At 32.9% G+C, this 19,706-nt stretch overlaps 2 protein-coding genes across 6 annotated transcripts in view; one reads left to right on the top strand and one right to left on the bottom strand.

Annotated features, from left to right (window-relative positions):
- The first annotated feature begins 892 nt into the window (after window positions 1–892).
- On the top strand, window positions 893–19,667 carry LOC139512816 (ganglioside GM2 activator-like). Its single transcript, XM_071300742.1, has 5 exons — window positions 893–1,098; window positions 1,782–1,980; window positions 3,458–3,668; window positions 4,337–4,451; window positions 19,544–19,667. The coding sequence occupies exons 1-5, from the start codon at window positions 1,017–1,019 to the stop codon at window positions 19,576–19,578; spliced, it is 642 nt and encodes a 213-aa protein (XP_071156843.1). The 5' UTR covers window positions 893–1,016; the 3' UTR covers window positions 19,579–19,667.
- The window catches only part of LOC139512815 (electroneutral sodium bicarbonate exchanger 1-like), a 28,499-nt gene continuing 27,156 nt past the window's right edge, over window positions 18,364–19,706 (bottom strand). For 4 of the 5 annotated variants that reach the window (XM_071300739.1, XM_071300741.1, XM_071300740.1 and 1 more), the window contains one exon: window positions 18,364–19,663. In XM_071300739.1, coding sequence (XP_071156840.1) covers window positions 19,502–19,663 — 162 coding nt within the window. In that variant the 3' untranslated portion in view covers window positions 18,364–19,501. The remainder of the gene's footprint in view (window positions 19,664–19,706) is intronic. The other variant, XM_071300737.1, reaches the window with a different exon arrangement.

Raw genomic sequence — 19,706 nt, 5'->3', positions numbered from 1 at the left:
AATTCAGTCACGGACCCGCGATATCACGGGTGTGTTCTAGTTAAATTTATTTTTCCAAGTCATAATACGAAACTTACTTCCATTAAGTTCTGTAAACCATATTTATGGTGGTTTTTTTTTGCATTATTATACATATATGCTTTGAATAATAGCGTTGACATACTTTGGTTATTTTTTAGTTAGTTATACATGCCGACTATGATTATAAAGTACTTATTCCCCTACCTCAATGACTTAAAACACAATTGATGCAGCTTCTTAAATTATAATATTTGAATAAATTCCATAGTAAATTGAAGAGTTTCCAACTTTGGACATCAAAACAAACACTTTAGTAACGAAATAATGGAAAGGAAAATTACCTAGTGCCACCAGAGACATATAGTATTATATGTCTCTGGTGCCACCCTAAATTCAGTAATCTTCAATATCATGTATTTGTTTGTATAAATATAAATGGATATACTACGAAAAGTAAGATAAATAGAAGACCAATGTAAGAACAAAGAAATTTTGAGTTTATCTATTGGTCACACATATCTTCGCAAGCCAAGAGGAGGGGAGTGTGAAGATGTTGGTCACAGGAATCGGCTAAAAATAAATCCACAATATGTTTTGACTGACTCTGTGACTGTCTCAGCCTTTTAACGTAAAAGCAAATTATTCTAAGGTACCCTGTAACATCTGGATCGATGTGTACATAAACATTATTATTGTAAAACGATCCTAATTGTAATCTTTCTATTACTTTTATCAGAATATAAACTTAATTGCATTTACTTCTAGTTATTTTATCAGATAGCAAAGACGTCAAAATAACGAAGGTCATAACTCGGTTAATCCGACATGTTTCTAAACAATAAAAGCCGGCATCATCCCACAATCTCATGACCTGACCGTGCAAAGGCTGCAAAGCCAGTCAAGGTCGTTAAAAACTTCCACCATCATCAATCTCATCGCACGCTTTGAACAACATTGCAACTTACTCTTCAGGCTTGTTCACAATTTAACCAGCGATGGAAAAATTAACATGGATACTCTTGTTTTCTATAGGTGGTGTTCTGGCTGAGTATACATCGCTTCAAGTCTCCAACTGTAGTGAGTAGCCTATACATTTTTATTTATCAATTTATTTTTTTCAAATGTAAATTATGATTATTCTTTGTCGATCTTTGTTGGGAACGTAAGAAGATAATTCTGTATTAATTATTGTCAATGTACGAATATTCTTTTCAAATATATTATAATTCAGAATTTTCGTCACAATAGTGTCCGACTCATTAAAAATAATGATATGAAAAGAACTGTAAACATTTACATAAGGAAAAGACAGACAAATTTAAGCTTCTTTTATCTTTTACATGTTTTCAAGTGTGACAATTTGTTATTGAAAATTCATAGTTTTATAGATTATCGTTGATCATCTCAACGAGATTGTTTTCTCGCTTGAGCTGGTACAGCGAAAGTGAGAAAAGCAATCGAGTTGAGATGACGAATGATAATCTGTTTATCGCTATTTTAACTATGACGACGTTGTCAATTTCATGTCAATTTCGTTAGCAACGCCACGTGGCCTCCTTAGTTTCTAGCGATAATTTTTCCATCTCAAGCGAGAAGCATGATATGAAAATTATCACAAAAAAAGTTCAAAAGAAAAATGCACAAAATAGCGATAATTTGTGTTATCGTTTTTTTGTTACAAAGGAAGCATTAAAAAATCATGACAACAAAAAAATGTTTAAAACTGATCCATTTAACTTTATACGGTTACTTTGTTACAGACAAGAACCCTAACACACCATCAACCATTTCTCATATGAGTATCTCTCCAATGCCTGTGACCATCCCTGGTAACTTCTATTTCTCCGCTGACATGAAGCTAACACGCCCAGTCGGAGAGTCATCAATGGAAATATCAATAAAACGGAAAACGTACTGGTTTGATATTCCTATACCATGTATTTTTCGTGTCGGATCTTGGTAAGTTACAATATTTCTATACCTTGTATTCTACGAGTTGAATCATGGTTACTTATTTTCAAATAAGCTAAAACTAGATGATTTTGGGATCAAAATAAGTTATTTCTCCCAGTTGTATCATATAAGTTAACTGACGGGCATACGCTTTAAACATGTTAAAAATGTCTTTCGAATATTGGTTTCTTATGGTTGTTGTTAGACCGAATTCATCTGTCCTTATAATGCATATATTTTCTAATTTCCATTTGCTCAGTTTTATTGACTTTGCCATTTGCTGGTTTTTTTTTTTATATTTTTTTGTGCAATATAGAGACAGAAAGCAAAGTCCATGCATTCAAACCTTCGAATCCAATTTGTTTGCGCTCGATTTTCGCTGATTTTAAATATACACTAAAAGATAAAAAAAGATAATCTATATTTCCATTATCTAGACTAGCTCAGAAAGATCGTTGATCAGTAGAAGGCACTACGATAGTAGAGGGGCATTATGTTTTCTGGTTTGTGCATCCGTTCGTCCGTTCGTCTGTTCGTCCGTCCGTCTGTGCGTCCGTTCGTCCGTCCATCTGTGCGTCCGTTCGCTTCAGGTTAAAGTTTTTGGTCAAGGTAGTTTTTGAAGAAGTTGAAGTCTAATCAACTTGAAACTTAGTACACCTGTTCCCTATGATATGATCTTTCTAATTTTAATTCCAAATTAAAGTTTTGACCCCAATTTCACGGTCCACTGAACATAGAAAATGATAGTGCGAGTGGGGCATCCGTGTACTTGGGACACATTCTTGTTTTTATCTATTTAAGGAATGACAGTATTATTTTGTCTGTCTATGAAGAAATAACATAAAAAATGTGATGCACACTGAATAACGCGCGTAGCAGGTTATTTAACAGTGTGCACCACATTTTTTATGTTATTTCGAATAGACAGAAAAAATATTACAGTCATTTCTTATAATTTAATTCTAAATTCCATTTTTAACCGTAGAAAACCATGACGTCACGGTCACATGACTAAATTATGTCTATGGGCTGATAACAAAATAATGTCAGCCAATCAGAAGACGCGTTACATCCAAAATTAAATAATTAATTTGAACAGATAGCTGAAAAATGTATGAAATTAGCGAAAATCGAACGGAAACAAATTGTATGCGAATCTCCTGTTTTGTATGGACACTGCATTCTGTGTGTATATATTGCACAAACTGATTTTTTTTTTAGCAAATACCAAAAACAATATAAAGTAAATGGAAATTAGGAAATATATGCATTATAGGGACAAGAATTCGGTCTAGGTTGTTGACGTATAGCCAACGTCCACCTGCGTTCAAACATACTATGAATACCTATTTTATTTTTCTATAAACATAATAAATATTTAATTCTATTTTATTAAAAAAAACATAGTGTATTTTGTCTGTAGGACAACCAGTACGTACGGTAGGGTTTTACTGTTTTATATGTTGTTTATTTCTATTTACAGTAGATACAACAATCTGTGTACTATGGTAGATGACATGATTACACAGGACTGGGCTGGACTTATGGGAAACATTGGGAACCAGATAAAGACTATGTTACAGGCCAATAATGTAACATATAACCAGTGTCCGCAGCAGCCACGAACCTTGTCCATTCGAAATTACCTGATACGCATGCCTGAGATGCCATCAGTACTTTCTTGGTTTGCTGCTGTGAGTATATGATATTATAAACTTAATACATTATATATCTTTTATAATTACATAAATACTTACGAACGGGTGAGAAGGTTGAGTGGTAAAAAGAAAGAAAATTACGAGAATCATAAAAACCAAACATGTTCTAAAACAATTTCATAATGAAACTCTGCAAATTATACTAGTATATAAAATGTCCATAAATTGTTGTTGCTAATAAACGAAAATTGGGGAAAAGGGAGTATAAATACGATTTTTTTTAAATCAACTCCGTTACATTGATTTATTCGAACGATGATTATTCTGTTGTATCAGTCGTTACTTATAACTTCCCTTTGCCTAATATGTGACTGAGAAAACTGATCTTTTTGTAATAAATTCAAGTTGTTTGGATTCTCTGGATAAAAATATGTCATATTAACAAATGGATTCATAGTCAATGAAAGAACTAGTTGAGGTCTCCAAAAGATTATGACTGTTGAATAAACTTATCTACACGAAGCACTTATTGAAAGTATGCCTTTTTATGATTTTATTGGGTCTGGGACTTTGACTGGGAGCCAACTTCCCACAATTTTCCGAGTAGAACGTCAAACATAGTACGAGTAATTGTTTGCTTGCATGCCATTTCGAATGTTGCGCTGGGTTTTATAAACTCTGAATGTGTGATACTTTTTTTGTAGGGAGATTACAGTGCCAACGTCAAAGTGCAAGATAACATATCTCATGAAGAGTTGCTGTGCCTTGATGTGAATTTAAGTTTGAAAAAAGCATGTTCAGGTTACAGGTGCTATTTCGGTAAATAATGTGTTTATTTACAAACGAAATTATTGAATAAACAAAACAAAAAAAATAGAAGCATAAAGTCTTATTTTGTTTACCCAATATTACACCATGTAAGTAAATTATATTCACCATATTGCCGTATTTTTTATGACACAACTTACCATTTTATGATTTGCGATCAAATAATTTTTACCGCTCTTGAGTTATGGTCTTTGCTATATTTGAAAATGGCACTTAAAGTCGGTACCGTTCAATAACTTATGAACCATTCTACCAACGGTTCCAATAGTTATCAAAGGTACCAGGATTATAATTTAGTACGCCAGACGCGCGTTTCGTCTACATAAGACTCAGCAGAGACGCTCATATCTAAAATATTTATTTAACCAAAACTAGTACAAAGTTGAAGAGCATTGAGGATCCAAAATTCAAAAAAGTTGTGCCAAATACGGCTAAGGTAATCTATGCCTGGGATTAGAAAATCCTTAATTTTTCGAAAAATTCAAAGTTTTGTAAACAGGAAATTTATAAAAATGACCACATTATTGATATTCATGTCAACACCAAAGTTTTGTAAACAGGAAATTTAAATTATAATATGTTGTTAGTTTTGTTACTGATGACAAAATACAGATCAATTTCAATATTGACGATTTTCAGTTCAACCGTTCAAGAATGATGGTCTGTAGTCTATTTGAAAGTGGCACATCAAGTTTGATATTGATGATTTCTCTTTTGCCATTTAATTCAGCAGTTATTGATAGTTCTTGATAGATTGAACATGACACTTAATGTTGTTTTGGTAAACAACTTATCAACCATGCTTTTAATGCCCTTAACATTATAATAATTTTAAATTGGTGGTCAAGTTTGAAATTGACGTTTTTCATTTTTGCCGTTCGCGGCCAGAGTTATGGCCCTTGATATATTGGACATTTGCACATTATGTTGTTTCAATGCAATTACTTATGAACTGTTTAGCCAATGCTTTAATAATTTTATATGATGTTACTGATGACCATGTAATGTGTAATTGTACTTAGATGCAGTTCGCATATTGGAGATGGTGAGTACATTACACATGTCAGGATAGAACTTCATACGCCATGTTTTCTTTACAGCCAGTTGGTCAAGGTCCTCTTGTATGTTTGCGGTATCTGAATTGGATGAGATTCTTACATAAGCAATAGTATAATCAGCAAATAGTACGCTTGCTTGTATGCCCTGGGACATGTCGTTTATATTAGACAAAAACAGATGACAGGACAAATCCTTATGTACGCTGCACTCGGTATGGAAGTTGATGTTACACCTTCCACCAATACTGAAGGTGTTCAGGATACGGATAAGGATAAGGAGGCTATGACTTACATTATCAAATGCCTTGGAAAAGTTCATTAAAAATGCATTTTTGTGTTGGTTTATTAAATTTTTGTGTCGCTCAATCTTTGGTTTTCAGTGTAGTATTTTGCGATCAGTTGTTGGTCTGTTTGACGTCTCCCTTAGTTCCGTTCCCCTTTCCGATTAGTAGGATACTATTCTTTTTAATTTGTGTTGTGTTGTAGTACAGTGTTACTTGTACAAATTTGGGATATATATATCTATTCGTGGTATCAGAAGTCTATTACAGAATTCCTCACTTCGTTTAGGTTATTTTTGCTGATCCAATTGGAAATTTCTGATGCTCCACAAAAAGTAAAGTGATGTTTTTTTATCAATGCACGTACGATCAAATGCCATCTTCAATAGCACAGAATATTCAGTAAAAAGTGAAAAGGTCTTTAAACGCTCCAGTCGTGTGGAAAACACGAAATCTTAAAGCTTTGATTTATACTGAGAATTTAAGGTACTATCACCGTCCGGCAATGTTGAAAGACAACTTGTGGGGAAATGCCCCTACTGGTTAAATGAAGTTCCTTTGATAGTTACTACTGCGTCGCGGTGTGAAGTTATAATGTTATTGACTAAAGCACTTACTAATAGTATACTTATCACGAGAAGTCAGATAGCTGCGTGTTATTCACCAGTTTTGCCATTGAAGAAAGGCAGGATTTTTATGTTAACGGTCTGTTGGTTCCGACTTTTTGTTTACCAGTATCATTGCCAAGTAAACTGATCAAGACCTTTTGGCTCATTACGCTTTCAAGACCTTTTGTGGGCGCATTACGCTTTACTTGTTTGGACTGTTAGACTATTAACATAATATTGGACATCTAAACATTGTGTCCCTCTGAATATAACCGTCATATTTGTTTACACTATAAATCAGCAAATAAAAAATCATTAACGCATCATTATAAAAACGTTCAGTAACTGCATGAGTGTCAATGTTCGAAGTGCCAATAATAGTCAAAAATCAATATTCATAGGGCGCAAATATCTTAATTTTTAATTTCGAAAGATAAACAAAACAAAACACTCAGATTTGTAAGGTCTTGTTTCCGACGCATTCTCAGGCTTTTATTGGACATTCATTACCTGTTATTTCATTGACGTTTTCCAACACATCCCTCTAAAATTAAGTTTCAAACTTTGTCAGAAATATGTCATTACGCTTCCGCAACTTTATTAAACTTTGATTACAGTAAATGGTTATTTCATTATATACCATTTCCATTGAATAGTACGAAAACCATTTAGGACCTCCCAAAATTATATTTTCATGATCACAGATTAAATTCAGTATCAGGGATTGTTTCAATTTAACCAATAACCAATCGTGATCGTGAATTAAAATTGCAATAAATCTCTCAAATAAGTTATCACATTTTTTTTGGTAATTTATGATCACGGATTAAATCTGTTATCACGGACTTTGATATTCAGTACGTGGTATAACGAATTTCATAATTTATGATCACGATTTATAAAAATTATAATAACGAAATCATCCACTATAACAAATTATAAAAATATTGGTTTACATCTTAAATTTAAATCGATTATCCCTAATTACAAAAATTGTTATACTAGTAACTATATTAATAGATTCATGTTGAGAGAGAGCCATATCTCTTGCACGTTAAAGACACCCTTGTAGATTTCGAAAAAGAGCAGGCTAATACCGCTACAAGGCAGCACTCGCACCCGCAAAGTGGAAAGGGATTAATATAAGTTGCAAAACTTGTTTCCATATCCACTATAAATAAATATGTTTAAACTAATAGATTCGTCATCATAAAGTTAATTCGTGATTACGAACCACAATTGGTTATAATAAATTTTATGATTTACGATAACGATTGTAATCCGTGATCACGATTTTTTAAATTTGTCATATCGAAATTAAATCTTGTTTTGGAGAGGTCTTATTGGGCTTCCATATAGTTCCTCCAAAGGCTACATCTTTATATCGCTGTTTAATCGACAATATACTGATATCATGAAGGTTCTCAGATAAGCTTGGGCTTGTTTATCGAAGCTCTCTTAGAATATCAATTTCGTCCTTGTTCATTGTCACGCGTGTTATTGTTTTTACCAGTAATAAAATAGTTGAAATTCTCCGTATTTATATGAAAATTGCACAAGATTTGCTTTTCAACTGTTAAATATTGAAACCGTGACACTTCGAAATCAACTCACTCAAACACATGTAATGATGTGTACCGATTATATATCTAGTTTACAATTAGTTTGTTAAATTTTTATACGTAGTTATTATTTTTGTCTTATGTTTTGTTTTATACAGTTAAAATGTACAAATATTAAGCCTCGGTCACACCTTACCGGATAGCACGGACGGACGACTAACGGATGAACATAAAAGTTGTCCGTTGACAAAATTGTTATCCGTTGGGCGTCCGTTGATGTACTGACCAAATAGAACGGACGAGTAACGAATGCATAACGGACACACACCAGATATGCAACGTAAGAGAAACGGAAACGTACCGGACAGAACGGATGTCGAACGTACATCCAACGGACGAGTACCGGATAAAACGGATGAACAAGATATACCGGAAAAGTTAAAGGCGACAATAATAATACATGTAAATCGCATAAATATTCAAAATGTTTCTGTGTAACTGGTTTTGGTTTGTTCTTCAAAATGCCGCAAAAGTGCAGTGTCTGGCCTGAATAAGAACTGCTTGATTGTGAATACGTACCCTTACTCTAAGATCGATTATGAATAATAAGAATTGATGAACCTTAAGAAATCTGACATACCAATAATTGGAATTTCTGACGCAAAGTTTCAATTGGCATTATTTTTGTTCATCTGATAAATTAAGCCTTTTCAACAGATTTTTATAGTTTGTTATGTTGTACTGTCATACCACTGTTCTAGGTTTAAGGGAGGGTTGGGATCCCCAACACATTATGTATTATGTGCCTGTCCCAAATCAGGAGCCTGTAGTTCAGTGGTTGTCGTTTGTTTATGTGTTACATATTTGTTCATTTTTGTCTATATAAATAAGGCCGTTAGTGCTTTCGTTTGAATTGTTTTACATTGTTATTTCGATGCCCTTTATAGCTGACTATGCGGTATGGGCTTTGCTCAATGATGAAGGCCGTACGGTTACCTATAATTGTTAATTTCTGTGTCATTTTTGTCCCTTGTGGAGAGTTGTCTCATTGGCAATCATACCACATCTTCTTTTTTATACTTGTCCGTTTCAGATCCGTTCATCATACGTTTTATCCGTTAAACGTCCGGTAGAAGTCCGTTGGTGAATTTGTCTGCCAGACCTCCAACGGATGTATAACGGACACATAAATAAACTCATCAAAGATACCAGGACTAAATTTTGTAAATACGCAAGACGCGCGTTTCGTCTACAAAAGACTCATCAGTGACGCTCAAATCTAAAAAAGTTAAAAATGCCAAATAAAGTACGAAGTTGAAGAGCATTGAGGACCAAAATTTCTAAAAGTTTTGCCAAAAACAGCTAAGGTAATCTATGCCTGAGGTAGAAAAGCCTTAGTATTTCAAAAATTCAAAATTTTGTAAACAGCTAATTTATAAATATAACCATATCAATGATAATTCATGTTAGCACAATAGTGCTGACTACTGGGCTTGTGATACCCTCGGGGAAATAAATCTTCACCAGCAGTGGCATCGACCCAGTGGTTGTAAATAAATTCATCATAGATACCAGGACTAAATTTTGTATATACGCCAGACGCGCGTTTCGTCTACAAAAGACTCATCAGTGACGCTCGAATCTAAAAAAGTTAAAAATGCCAAATACAGTACGGAGTTGAAGAGCATTGAGGACCAAAATTCTAAAAGTTTTGCCAAATACAGCTAAGGTAATCTATGCCTGAGGAAGAAAAGCCTTACGGATACAAAATGGTAACGGAACGGACGAGTAACGTACAAAACGGACGCCTACCGGACGTTCAACGGACATTTCATCCGTTAGACGTTCGTTTAAAGTTTTGAACATGCTCAAAATTTTCCACCGGACAGAACGGACGTCAACGGATAAAATGTTCGCTAAACGGACATGCAACGGATATGGACGGACGTCTAACGGATAAGAACGGACGTCTAACGGACATGAACGGATTGAAAAAAAAAGTTATCCGTTAGGCATCCGTTCGAGCTATCCGTTTAGGTGTGACCGAGGCTTAAGAGACAATCTTTGTTTTCCTTTATCTAAGTTAAATCCAATAAATTCAATTAGTTGAGATTCACATGATAATCCTCTGTTGAAGTGGGTACATAATGTAGTGTATTTCAGCATCATGCTGCATGACACATGATATGGCTAGTTATAATATGCTATTTTTATTTACATGATATGCAGGTGAAAGGAGAGACTGGCCTCTAATCAATTGGGTCTTATTTGTTCCCTTTCTTGTACACTGGACTGATTACCGAATACTTTGCACTTTGCTTGTATGATAAGAGCAGCGGAATATTGTGGTGAGTTGCTATATGTAATGCAAGACTCGTGGTATTATCTGACCCAGGTGCCTAGTTTCGATTTAGGTTTTGAGTAGTTTGTACACACCATTTTCTGTTATACAATGTATTGATATCCGATATTTTTTCGAAGTTTCCGGACATTTTACACTGAATTCTTTGTTTGTTGTGGAGGTTTTGTCTAAAAAGGCTTTATGCATTGTGTCGTAAAGTATTATATGTCTGCTTTATCTGTTGACTCTGAATGTAAAGTTCCTTTTTGGTTTAAAGGTGTATTTTTACTCCTATCTTACCTTTTGTTTTTTCTGAAGGTCCAGAACCTTTCATATAATTATTTTTTCCTGAGGTTTATTCAGGTCTGGTGGTGCAGCTATACTGTTGATGTATTCAAGTAAGCTTTCCTGATTCTCTCTGTGTACGACGCTAAGTTCTTTAGATTTGTCTTTATCTCCTTCATTTCAAGATTTTTGTTATTCTTTTAAACAATCTATCCCATTTTCGTATGAGACGTTAGATGTCAGTTGTGATTCCAGGGACTACCAATCTTCTTTCTATCCGCCTTTTTATGGACATTTTTTTGTGTAATTTAACTAATTTTCTCTTCATGTTTGGTTTGGAAGTGTGACACCAGTGTATTTACTCCTGCTTTTTGTTAACTCATTAGTGTAATTATTTGGTGTAAAATATTCAGATCTAGTTTCATATTTTCCCAATATCTTTATCTATGTAACGTTATAATGCTTGGTTTAAAAAAAAATTAGGGGTTTAGATTAACTTCTGTTAAAACGATTTCATGGTCTGCGTGCTCAGGTAAGGTCTCAACGGGTTCCACATATGGAGTAGGACCTGCTTACCCCTCTGCAGCAGCTGAGATCACCCCAAGATTTTGTTGGGATTCGTGTTTCTTAGTCTTTAAATTAGTTTTCTATGTTGTGTTGTGTGTTCTATTATTTTGTCTGTTTTTCTTTTTAGCTATGGCGTTGTCAGTTTATTTTCGATCTATGAGTTTGAATGTCCCTCTGGTATCTTTCGCCCCTCTTTTCAACTCTCATCAAGCTATCTGGATGATTTCTTGCTACAATATTATGAGTATTGGGTCATCTGGTTGGTTTGTTTGTCAGTTGATCAATTAATTACTAACTGATATGATAAAGACATTTGTACTTAACTGGCTCTTTCGATGCATATTTATTATTTTTCTTTTGGTTTGATGTTTTATGGTTGTAGTAACTGTATAGATACTAAGTAGACGGTTTAATGTACACCAATCTCCATCTTGCACCAAACAATCTCACAATCAGTTTGAAGTTCTAGTATTGATGAAGTGAATATGTGTAATTGACGGCTTTGAGTACTCACCAGATTCTGTCAATTCTGTAAATGTTATATCCATCTGGAAAATATTGCGAGTCTTTTATTGATGAATCAAGCCAGATTTCAGTTCCAAAGTATATACATGTATATGGCTTTGTGTTTTCAATAACATTTATTAGTTCGCTTTGTTTATATTTATTGATTGGAAGTTGAAATCAAATACTCAAATAGTTTTAGGATTTGAATTGTCTTGCTCCTTTTTCTGTTTTGTTTTCCGTTCTGGTGTTGAATTATGTACTGGTGTTATGACGCCAGATGTTGGACTGCTGATAGGTATATTAACTATATTTGATAGAATGCTAAATTGGTTTGAAGTGCTGAGTACCCAAGGGTAGCAGAAGGTGGAGTAATTTGGACAATAAGGCATGATGCAATCCCGTGCACTGGCTGAGTCATTTATATGTTCTAGGTTCGACTTACTTTGCATATACTGTCGGGTGATGTGGTACCATTGGTTGCATGTATTGCATACTGTCATACCTCGTTATTACTATGTAACTGGTTGGTCGCATGTGCCACGTTCAATTTGTGTTTGATTATTCAGGACCAGGGTTCAGATTAACATCGTTTGATATAAGAATTAGTATCAGTTCGTATGTTGTCAATGATGGTACAATCGGTAATATATTATGGGTTGTAGTTGTTTATAATAGTAAACATATATGCTCCCCTTATTTTGATTTTGTCATATATTTTATTGGTCTATTTTGGCAGGAAATAATTGGTTACAAAATGACAATAAAAATAGAAAACAGATGGTTTCTGACATCGTTTGGTTGTGTAAGAAGGTGGTGATAAGATAAACTCACATAAGCTGGTTTTCTAGCTAGTTAAACCTCACACTTATAGGACCGCAATAGTTTATAGTTCCGTTATATTGACAAAAATAGTTAAGCAACCTTACAGACACAATAGGTTAATGTGACACTAATTCGGATCCAGCAGCCAAAATTGTTTTAACATACTAAATGCTCTCCAACTTCGTACTAAATTTGACATTTTTTGATTCGTGCGTCACTCAAGAGTCTTTTGTAGACGAAACGCGCGTCTGGCGCAAATATAAAATTTCAATCCTGGAATCTATGATAGTTTATTTACAAACGCTGCGTCGATGCCACTGCTGTTGGAGTTTAATTTCCCGCGGGTATTACCAGCTCTGAAGTCAGCACTAAGGCTTTTTTACATAGTGAATAGATTACCTTAGCTGTATTTGGCAAAATTTATGGTCCTCAATGATCCTCAACTTCGTACTTTACTAGGTCTTGTTAACATTTTTTTTATTCGAGCGTCACTGATTAGTGTTTTGTAGACGAAACGCCCGTCTGTGTCGCAAATATAAAATTGAATCCTGGTATCTATGGTGAGTTCATATATACCACAGATATACAACACAATCGATTAGTAAATTCAAACTATAAAACATATAAACTAATCTCATTCAGACACAAGCAAATTTGACAATGACGCGTCAACAAAAAAAAATGTGTAGACACTGAATATTTATCTATTATGTCTTTGTAATTTCCAATGAACTTTTTATATGGAAATAAGAAATGTCGGACAGGAGAGGTGCACAGTTCGTTACCATAGGAGTGGAAAATTCTTGGAAAATTCTACCTCCAAATTCAACTAAACATGTTATATATAGAAACTCCAGCATACTGATAACTTGTTCCTTTGTGTATCATACTTCATTTTCGGGCTCATTATTAACAAAATATAAAGCATTATATCCCAAAACATTACATTTGTGGAGTATGGTGCCATTTTAAAGAGGGAAGCATGGTGGATTATAGTATGTGGTATGATGGTGTAAATGAAAGTTTTTTGAAGAAATTGTGTAGGAAATTGACGGAGATTTTGATTTCCTAAAATTCTTTTGCGATGTTAAAAATACACATATAATTGATGCCACTACGCAAGTAAACAGTGTCAAAGAATTTCTGTAATCCCGATTCACACAGGCCGCAAAAATAAAAAAAAAATTGGTTAATCTAATGGACAACGATAGATAAAAAGAATGCAATGGAAACATGCCTCTTTAGGACAAAGGATAACACACATAAAATAACGAGAAGTGAATCATATTCTTAGTAATTTGAGACAAAAATATCCCACAACAGTCAACTGAATCATAAAAACTAACGTAAATTTTTTAAAGGATTGACTTCAACTTTGTCTTTTAAAACGCTACTTCAATACCTTCCTTGTAAGTAGCAACCCTGTGTCAAAGAAATAATGCCATTTATATCGTATAGACTGGAATATATAAATGTACTCCGTATGCATACGGTGCTGGATATAGCTACACAGAAATTGAAAGTAATCAATGTGAAAAATTGAAATTACTTCTTATGTAGTTAAACTTTATTCTATATCGACAATAATTGATGCAAGTAGATATATTAAGCAGAATTTGTCGTTATCTGTGATATCTTTTATTTAAAGTTTATTTCGAATAGATGAATCAACATAGTCATCAAACTTTGATTCTGTGTGTGTTACATTTTAATGTTGCGTTTCTGTTGTGTCGTAGTTCTCTTATATTTGATGTATTTCCCTCAGTTTTAGTTTGTAACCCGGATTTTTTTTTTTCACAATCGATTTATGAATTTCGAATAGGGTATTCTACTGTTGTCTTTATTTTGCATATTTGTATATTTATATAATATTGTAAAACTTCAGTAAAACTTAAATCATCAACATGGGTGGTGGAAAGACTGTTTTTTTAACAACGGGTTTGTTAGTTATTAGTACATATCTTATTGTTTTAGACACACACACTTTTATCTGTTACTTGTTTACTTTCAGAAATGTATATCCATCAGTAAAACATAAAAAAACAACATCATTCACCTGCATCAAGGATTTTTATAGTAAGACAATACTAAATCTTCATCGAATATAAGTATTTTCTGCCACAAATTTTGCATATTTCTTTCTTATAAATTAATTTCTTTACTGTATACATTAATTATTAAATATATTATTTTTTATGAAATGCTATTTGATTCGCTAATACTTATAAATCTTAGGAATGATGTTTTTTGTTGCGTCGTGCTGTCTAATTTGTGATCAGGTCTTTTTAAGGATGCCACCAGTGGTCATTAGTGATTGGTCAATTATATTCAACATGTACTTATGTCAGCATTTACACATATCACACCTATATGTATATTGTTCTGGTATTTAATTTAACGTTTTCTTAATTAACATTTCTTATTTCTGCGGATATCAATTGACCCATGCAACTCCAATCACAGTTCACGGACTTTGAATATTTTGCATAGTTAACATGTTCAAATATTGTCATTTAGATTTCAATATTTGCATGATACTGTCATAACATACCGGTACTGGTGAGATATTTCTCTGTATAAACAGTTTACTTTCGTTACTAACGCATTCACGAAAATTGATGTTCATATCATCAGGAGATGGCTTTTAATTCTTCACAGTTTGTTGACAAACCATGTAAGTTAATTTATTTCATGTTTATTCTTTATATGCATGATTAATTATATAATAACATGTGTTTAAACGTAGCTGTCTTTATTCATCGGTCTCTTTCATCTTGTCATTCTGTTGACAATTCTTGTAAGCTTCTTACAACGGTTGATAAATTTAAGTGACAATTCAAAGTGTGAATATCATGTATATGCGGATGTACATAACGGGATATGATTATGTAAGGTTGACAAATTTAAGACGAATTACATAATCAGCAACGTGATTTCCATGGAGCAATATTGCACATGTTTTACGCTTAACTTCTCTGAGATGATTTGATGATAATCACTCCAACTAAATATAGATATAGGAAGATGTGGTGTGAGTGCCAATGAGACAACTCTCCATACAAATAACAATTTAAAAAGTAAACCATAATATGTTTATAAATATGTCAATTTGAAGATTTTTAATAATGACTAACCATTTTTGTGTGATAAGTTTTCATTCAACAATCTTTTAAACGACTACAGTTGGCAATGCAACCAGCTGTAGTTCATGGACATTAGTTTTTGTTTAAAATGGCAAAATTCAAGATATTCGCACTATCGAACGTTCTTGTTTAACATATAACCATGTTAATTACATTCACATAAATTCTTCTTAGAAACTCTCTTTCACATTAAAAAAAACTACCAATGATCCTTTATAACCAACATACAAAAACTATGCCTACTAAGTCTTTCTTTCTAGATTTGATCTGTTTGCAGAGTTTCTTGCTTTTGGTTTAGGTTTGCAGCCTTATTCATTATCTTTGATAAATATTTGTGGAATATTGTTGGCATACGCCTTGTTCATTGTCTGCTTATCTAGGCCTCTCCTTTGCTCGTACTTGTTTCATTCTTTAATTGTGTAATATTTTTTGGCAGAATTGTATGTTTACGTCGTATCATTATGAATTTGTTGGTGTAAAGATCTGTTATATATGCTACTGGTACGTGTTGTTTACTTTCTATGTGTGAACATGTCCACGGTGCACAGAGGAACAAGTGATCAGTATGCTGGAGATTCTTATTGATAAAATATGTTTTGAATATGGAGGTAGATTTTTTTCAACAAGTTGTCGGCATTCCTATGTGAACGAACTGTGCGTATCTCCTTATCAATCTCTACTTTTTTCATATGAGTTACTTCAAGCCTTGCAAAACAACAAGAAGACAAAAAAAAAACCAGGTGATTTAATGTCATATTCAGATATATTAATGATGTTCTCCCATTAACAATCCAAACTTTTCTGATTTTTTTCCTTAATATATCATCCAGAACTAGAAATTAAAAAAATCAACAGACACAGCTTCGTCTGCCTTATTTTTAGACTGATATCTCGAATTTGATATAAGCGGTCATCATCTCAAGACTAGAATCTATGACATACGATTTTACTTTTGAAATTATCAATTTCCCCAAATTTTGGAAAGCTTGCCGCTGCTACTCAGACACCAGTTTCCAAGTAGAAAGTTGATGAACCTGGCTAATGTCCCGTGCTTATTCTTAAAAAAATTTCATATTAAGGCCCTGTTGATACATATTCCGCATCAACTTCACAAATAATCCACAATGGGTTTAGAGAATAGATTCTAGGTACATACGTTGTTTATTATCTTAATTAAGTGTTAAAGTGTTCTTTATTTGTCTTTGTAAATTTTTACTTTAACTGTTTGGTCTATTTAAAAATCCATTTGAATTGGCTCGCGTCATTGTGCTATTGTGCTATGGTAGATTTGTGTACTCGTGTCTTTCATTTTTACTTATGTGCTTTATATATATATGCCTTTTTTGTTTTTCTTTGTTTATTTTATAGTGCTTAAGATTATAACACAATGTTAATTGCTAAATCCCTATATTTGACATTTTTACATTGCATACATTGTTGACAATATAATGGAATTGTATGCGACAAGTGAGAAGTTTAGCTAGCTATAAAACTAGGTTTAATCCACAATTTTCTACATCATAAGAACATGCCTGTACCAAGTCAGGAATATGAGTTATTATTCATTCGTTTTGATGTGTTTCAAATTTCAATTTTGCAATTTTATAAGGGACTTTCCGGTTTTGAATTTTCTTCGGAGTTCGGTATTTTACTTTTTAGCAAACTAAGAGACAACTGTATCTACTAAATACAGTATAACAAGTGTATATAGTCACAATTCCGTCTATCTATCTCAATTAATATTACCGGAGTTGTAAACGAGTATCATAATCAAATTAATGCCGCAAATAGAGCTATCTAGGGATAACATCCTTTCCATTATCCAGAGAGTATTACGGGATAAGTCAGATTTACCAAAATTGAGAATGGAAATGGGGAATTTGTCAGAGAGACAACAACCCGGTCAAAAAGCAGAAAACAACAGAAGGCCACCAATGTGTCTTCAACACAGCGATAAAAACCCGCCCCTGGATGCGTGCTTCCATAAACAAAAATGTGTACTTGTTCAGTGATAATTCAGCTTAGGTTTCTGCGCTCTGCTTTCATAAGTGTTCGTCTGTTTTCGTTGCTTATCAGTGTCATGTTTTCATTGTTGACTGCAGTGTTTATCTTTTTGATTGACTGATTGATACATCTCAAGTCAAAACTATAAAGTTAAATAAAGGGAACAGTAGTATACCGCTGCTCGAAAGTCATAAGTCAAATGAGAGAGAACAAATCTTGGTTACAAACTAGAACTTGGGGAAACACATCAAATATAAGAGGAAAAATAAAGGCAACAGTTTTATACCGCTGTTCGAAATTCATAAATCGAGTGAAAGGGAAAACAAATCCGGGTTACAAACTAAAACTGAAGGAAACACATCAATTATAAGAGGAGAACTACGACACAACAGAAACACAATTCTAAAACGTAACGCACACAGAAACGAACTATAATATAACAATGGCCATAAAAAACAACGTTTATTGGCAATCTTAAAATTTGCTTGTTCAATTTTTCCTTTTTTTATATTATTGTATCTTTGATTTTTTACAGTTTAATCGTACCACTGTTGAACCTTTGTTGACTGATGGTTTCTTATTGTGCCTAGTGTATCTTTTTGATCATGACAATATGTGCCGTCTTTGATCAACCATTCTTTGTTGTTCTCATAATTGTTGGACTTTTATATTAGTGGCACAACTTTATTTAAAACAGTGCACTATAAAAAATATTACAACAAATATCAATTATTATGTTTTTATTATTATATTAAAACATTTTAATATAGCATTTATAATTTCTATGGTATAAATCATAACTTGCTGTCAGACAAAGTTCGTTCCTTAAAGTAGCACCATCTATCATTGAACAAGAACAATTACTTAATGTTTACATACATACATGTATCTATCATAATAATTTCAATGCAAATCTAAGTACAGTTTGACTATAAGCTAATTAAAAAAAACCATGCCACTATTCAATTGAATAAATGCATCAACGTAGTTTATTTATCATTTTTTTATAATGCAACTTTAGAATCTTATTCAATCTAAATTAACCCACAAAATAGGCAAAATTTCAACAAAAGTCAAAGAAGCATTAGTTGATCAGAAGTCATGATAGTATAACCAAAGAAGCAAAATGAAGAAAAATAGCGATTTCATAAAAGTAAAATGTATCAAAAAAATATATGGATTTCTCTTATCCGGATTTCCTGAAATGTTTATCAACACTAACTAATAAAACATAAACATATTTCAGTAAACTACTCAACTACTGGTATGAATATTTAACAATCTTATGATGATATTAAAAAAAGTTGATATGATCAGTGTGACCAAACGGAATATTTACAAAGAAAAAATTATAGCCACTTCAATATACAATGATTCTTTTAATAAAAAGACTTTAAAAAATTGCACTAACTAGTTTTTAAGGAAGACAAATACGAATATAGAAATGAAAATACTAAACTATTTGTTTAATCATATATAAATTGCATATCTGTTTATCACATTGCTTTTAACGTTAATTTTAAAAAAAGGACATGTAACTTTAATGTATTGACAAAAAAAGTTCCAAATCCCCATGACTTATTGTACGTTTTAAGTTACTCTCAATTTCATAGTACAATCTTTCACATTTAGACCTTAAATTATGAGAACGTTTTTTTTTTTTTATAAAAAATACAATTCAGGTTTATGAACACAAAAGATTCATTTTCCTTAGAGATTCTTTAATTAAATATCACAGTTCTTTAATAATTCATGGAATGTCACATTTCAAATTTTGGTATTTCTTTGATATTCTAATTAAGTTAGAATGCCACTTTTCAAATTTTGGTATCTCTTTGATATTCTAAGTTAGAATGTCACGTTTCAAAGTTTTGTGTTTCCTTGAGCTTTTGTCCTCTGTTTCAGGTCACATTCCTCATCAACATAAAAGCTGGGTTTAATGCCATTTTCTTTACCCTCTACTATTGTGCTTACTGAATCAATGCTGCTAAAGGTTTTATATGGAACATCAATTTTCTCGTTGTCCTGAAAAAGAAATGATACAGTATTTAAATGTTAACACCGGATT

This window comes from Mytilus edulis, chromosome 2 (assembly GCF_963676685.1).
Source record: "Mytilus edulis chromosome 2, xbMytEdul2.2, whole genome shotgun sequence".
Lineage (NCBI taxonomy): Eukaryota > Metazoa > Mollusca > Bivalvia > Mytilida > Mytilidae > Mytilus > Mytilus edulis.
Note: the sequence above shows the minus strand (reverse complement) of the source record. Positions and strands in the feature narration are given on the sequence as shown.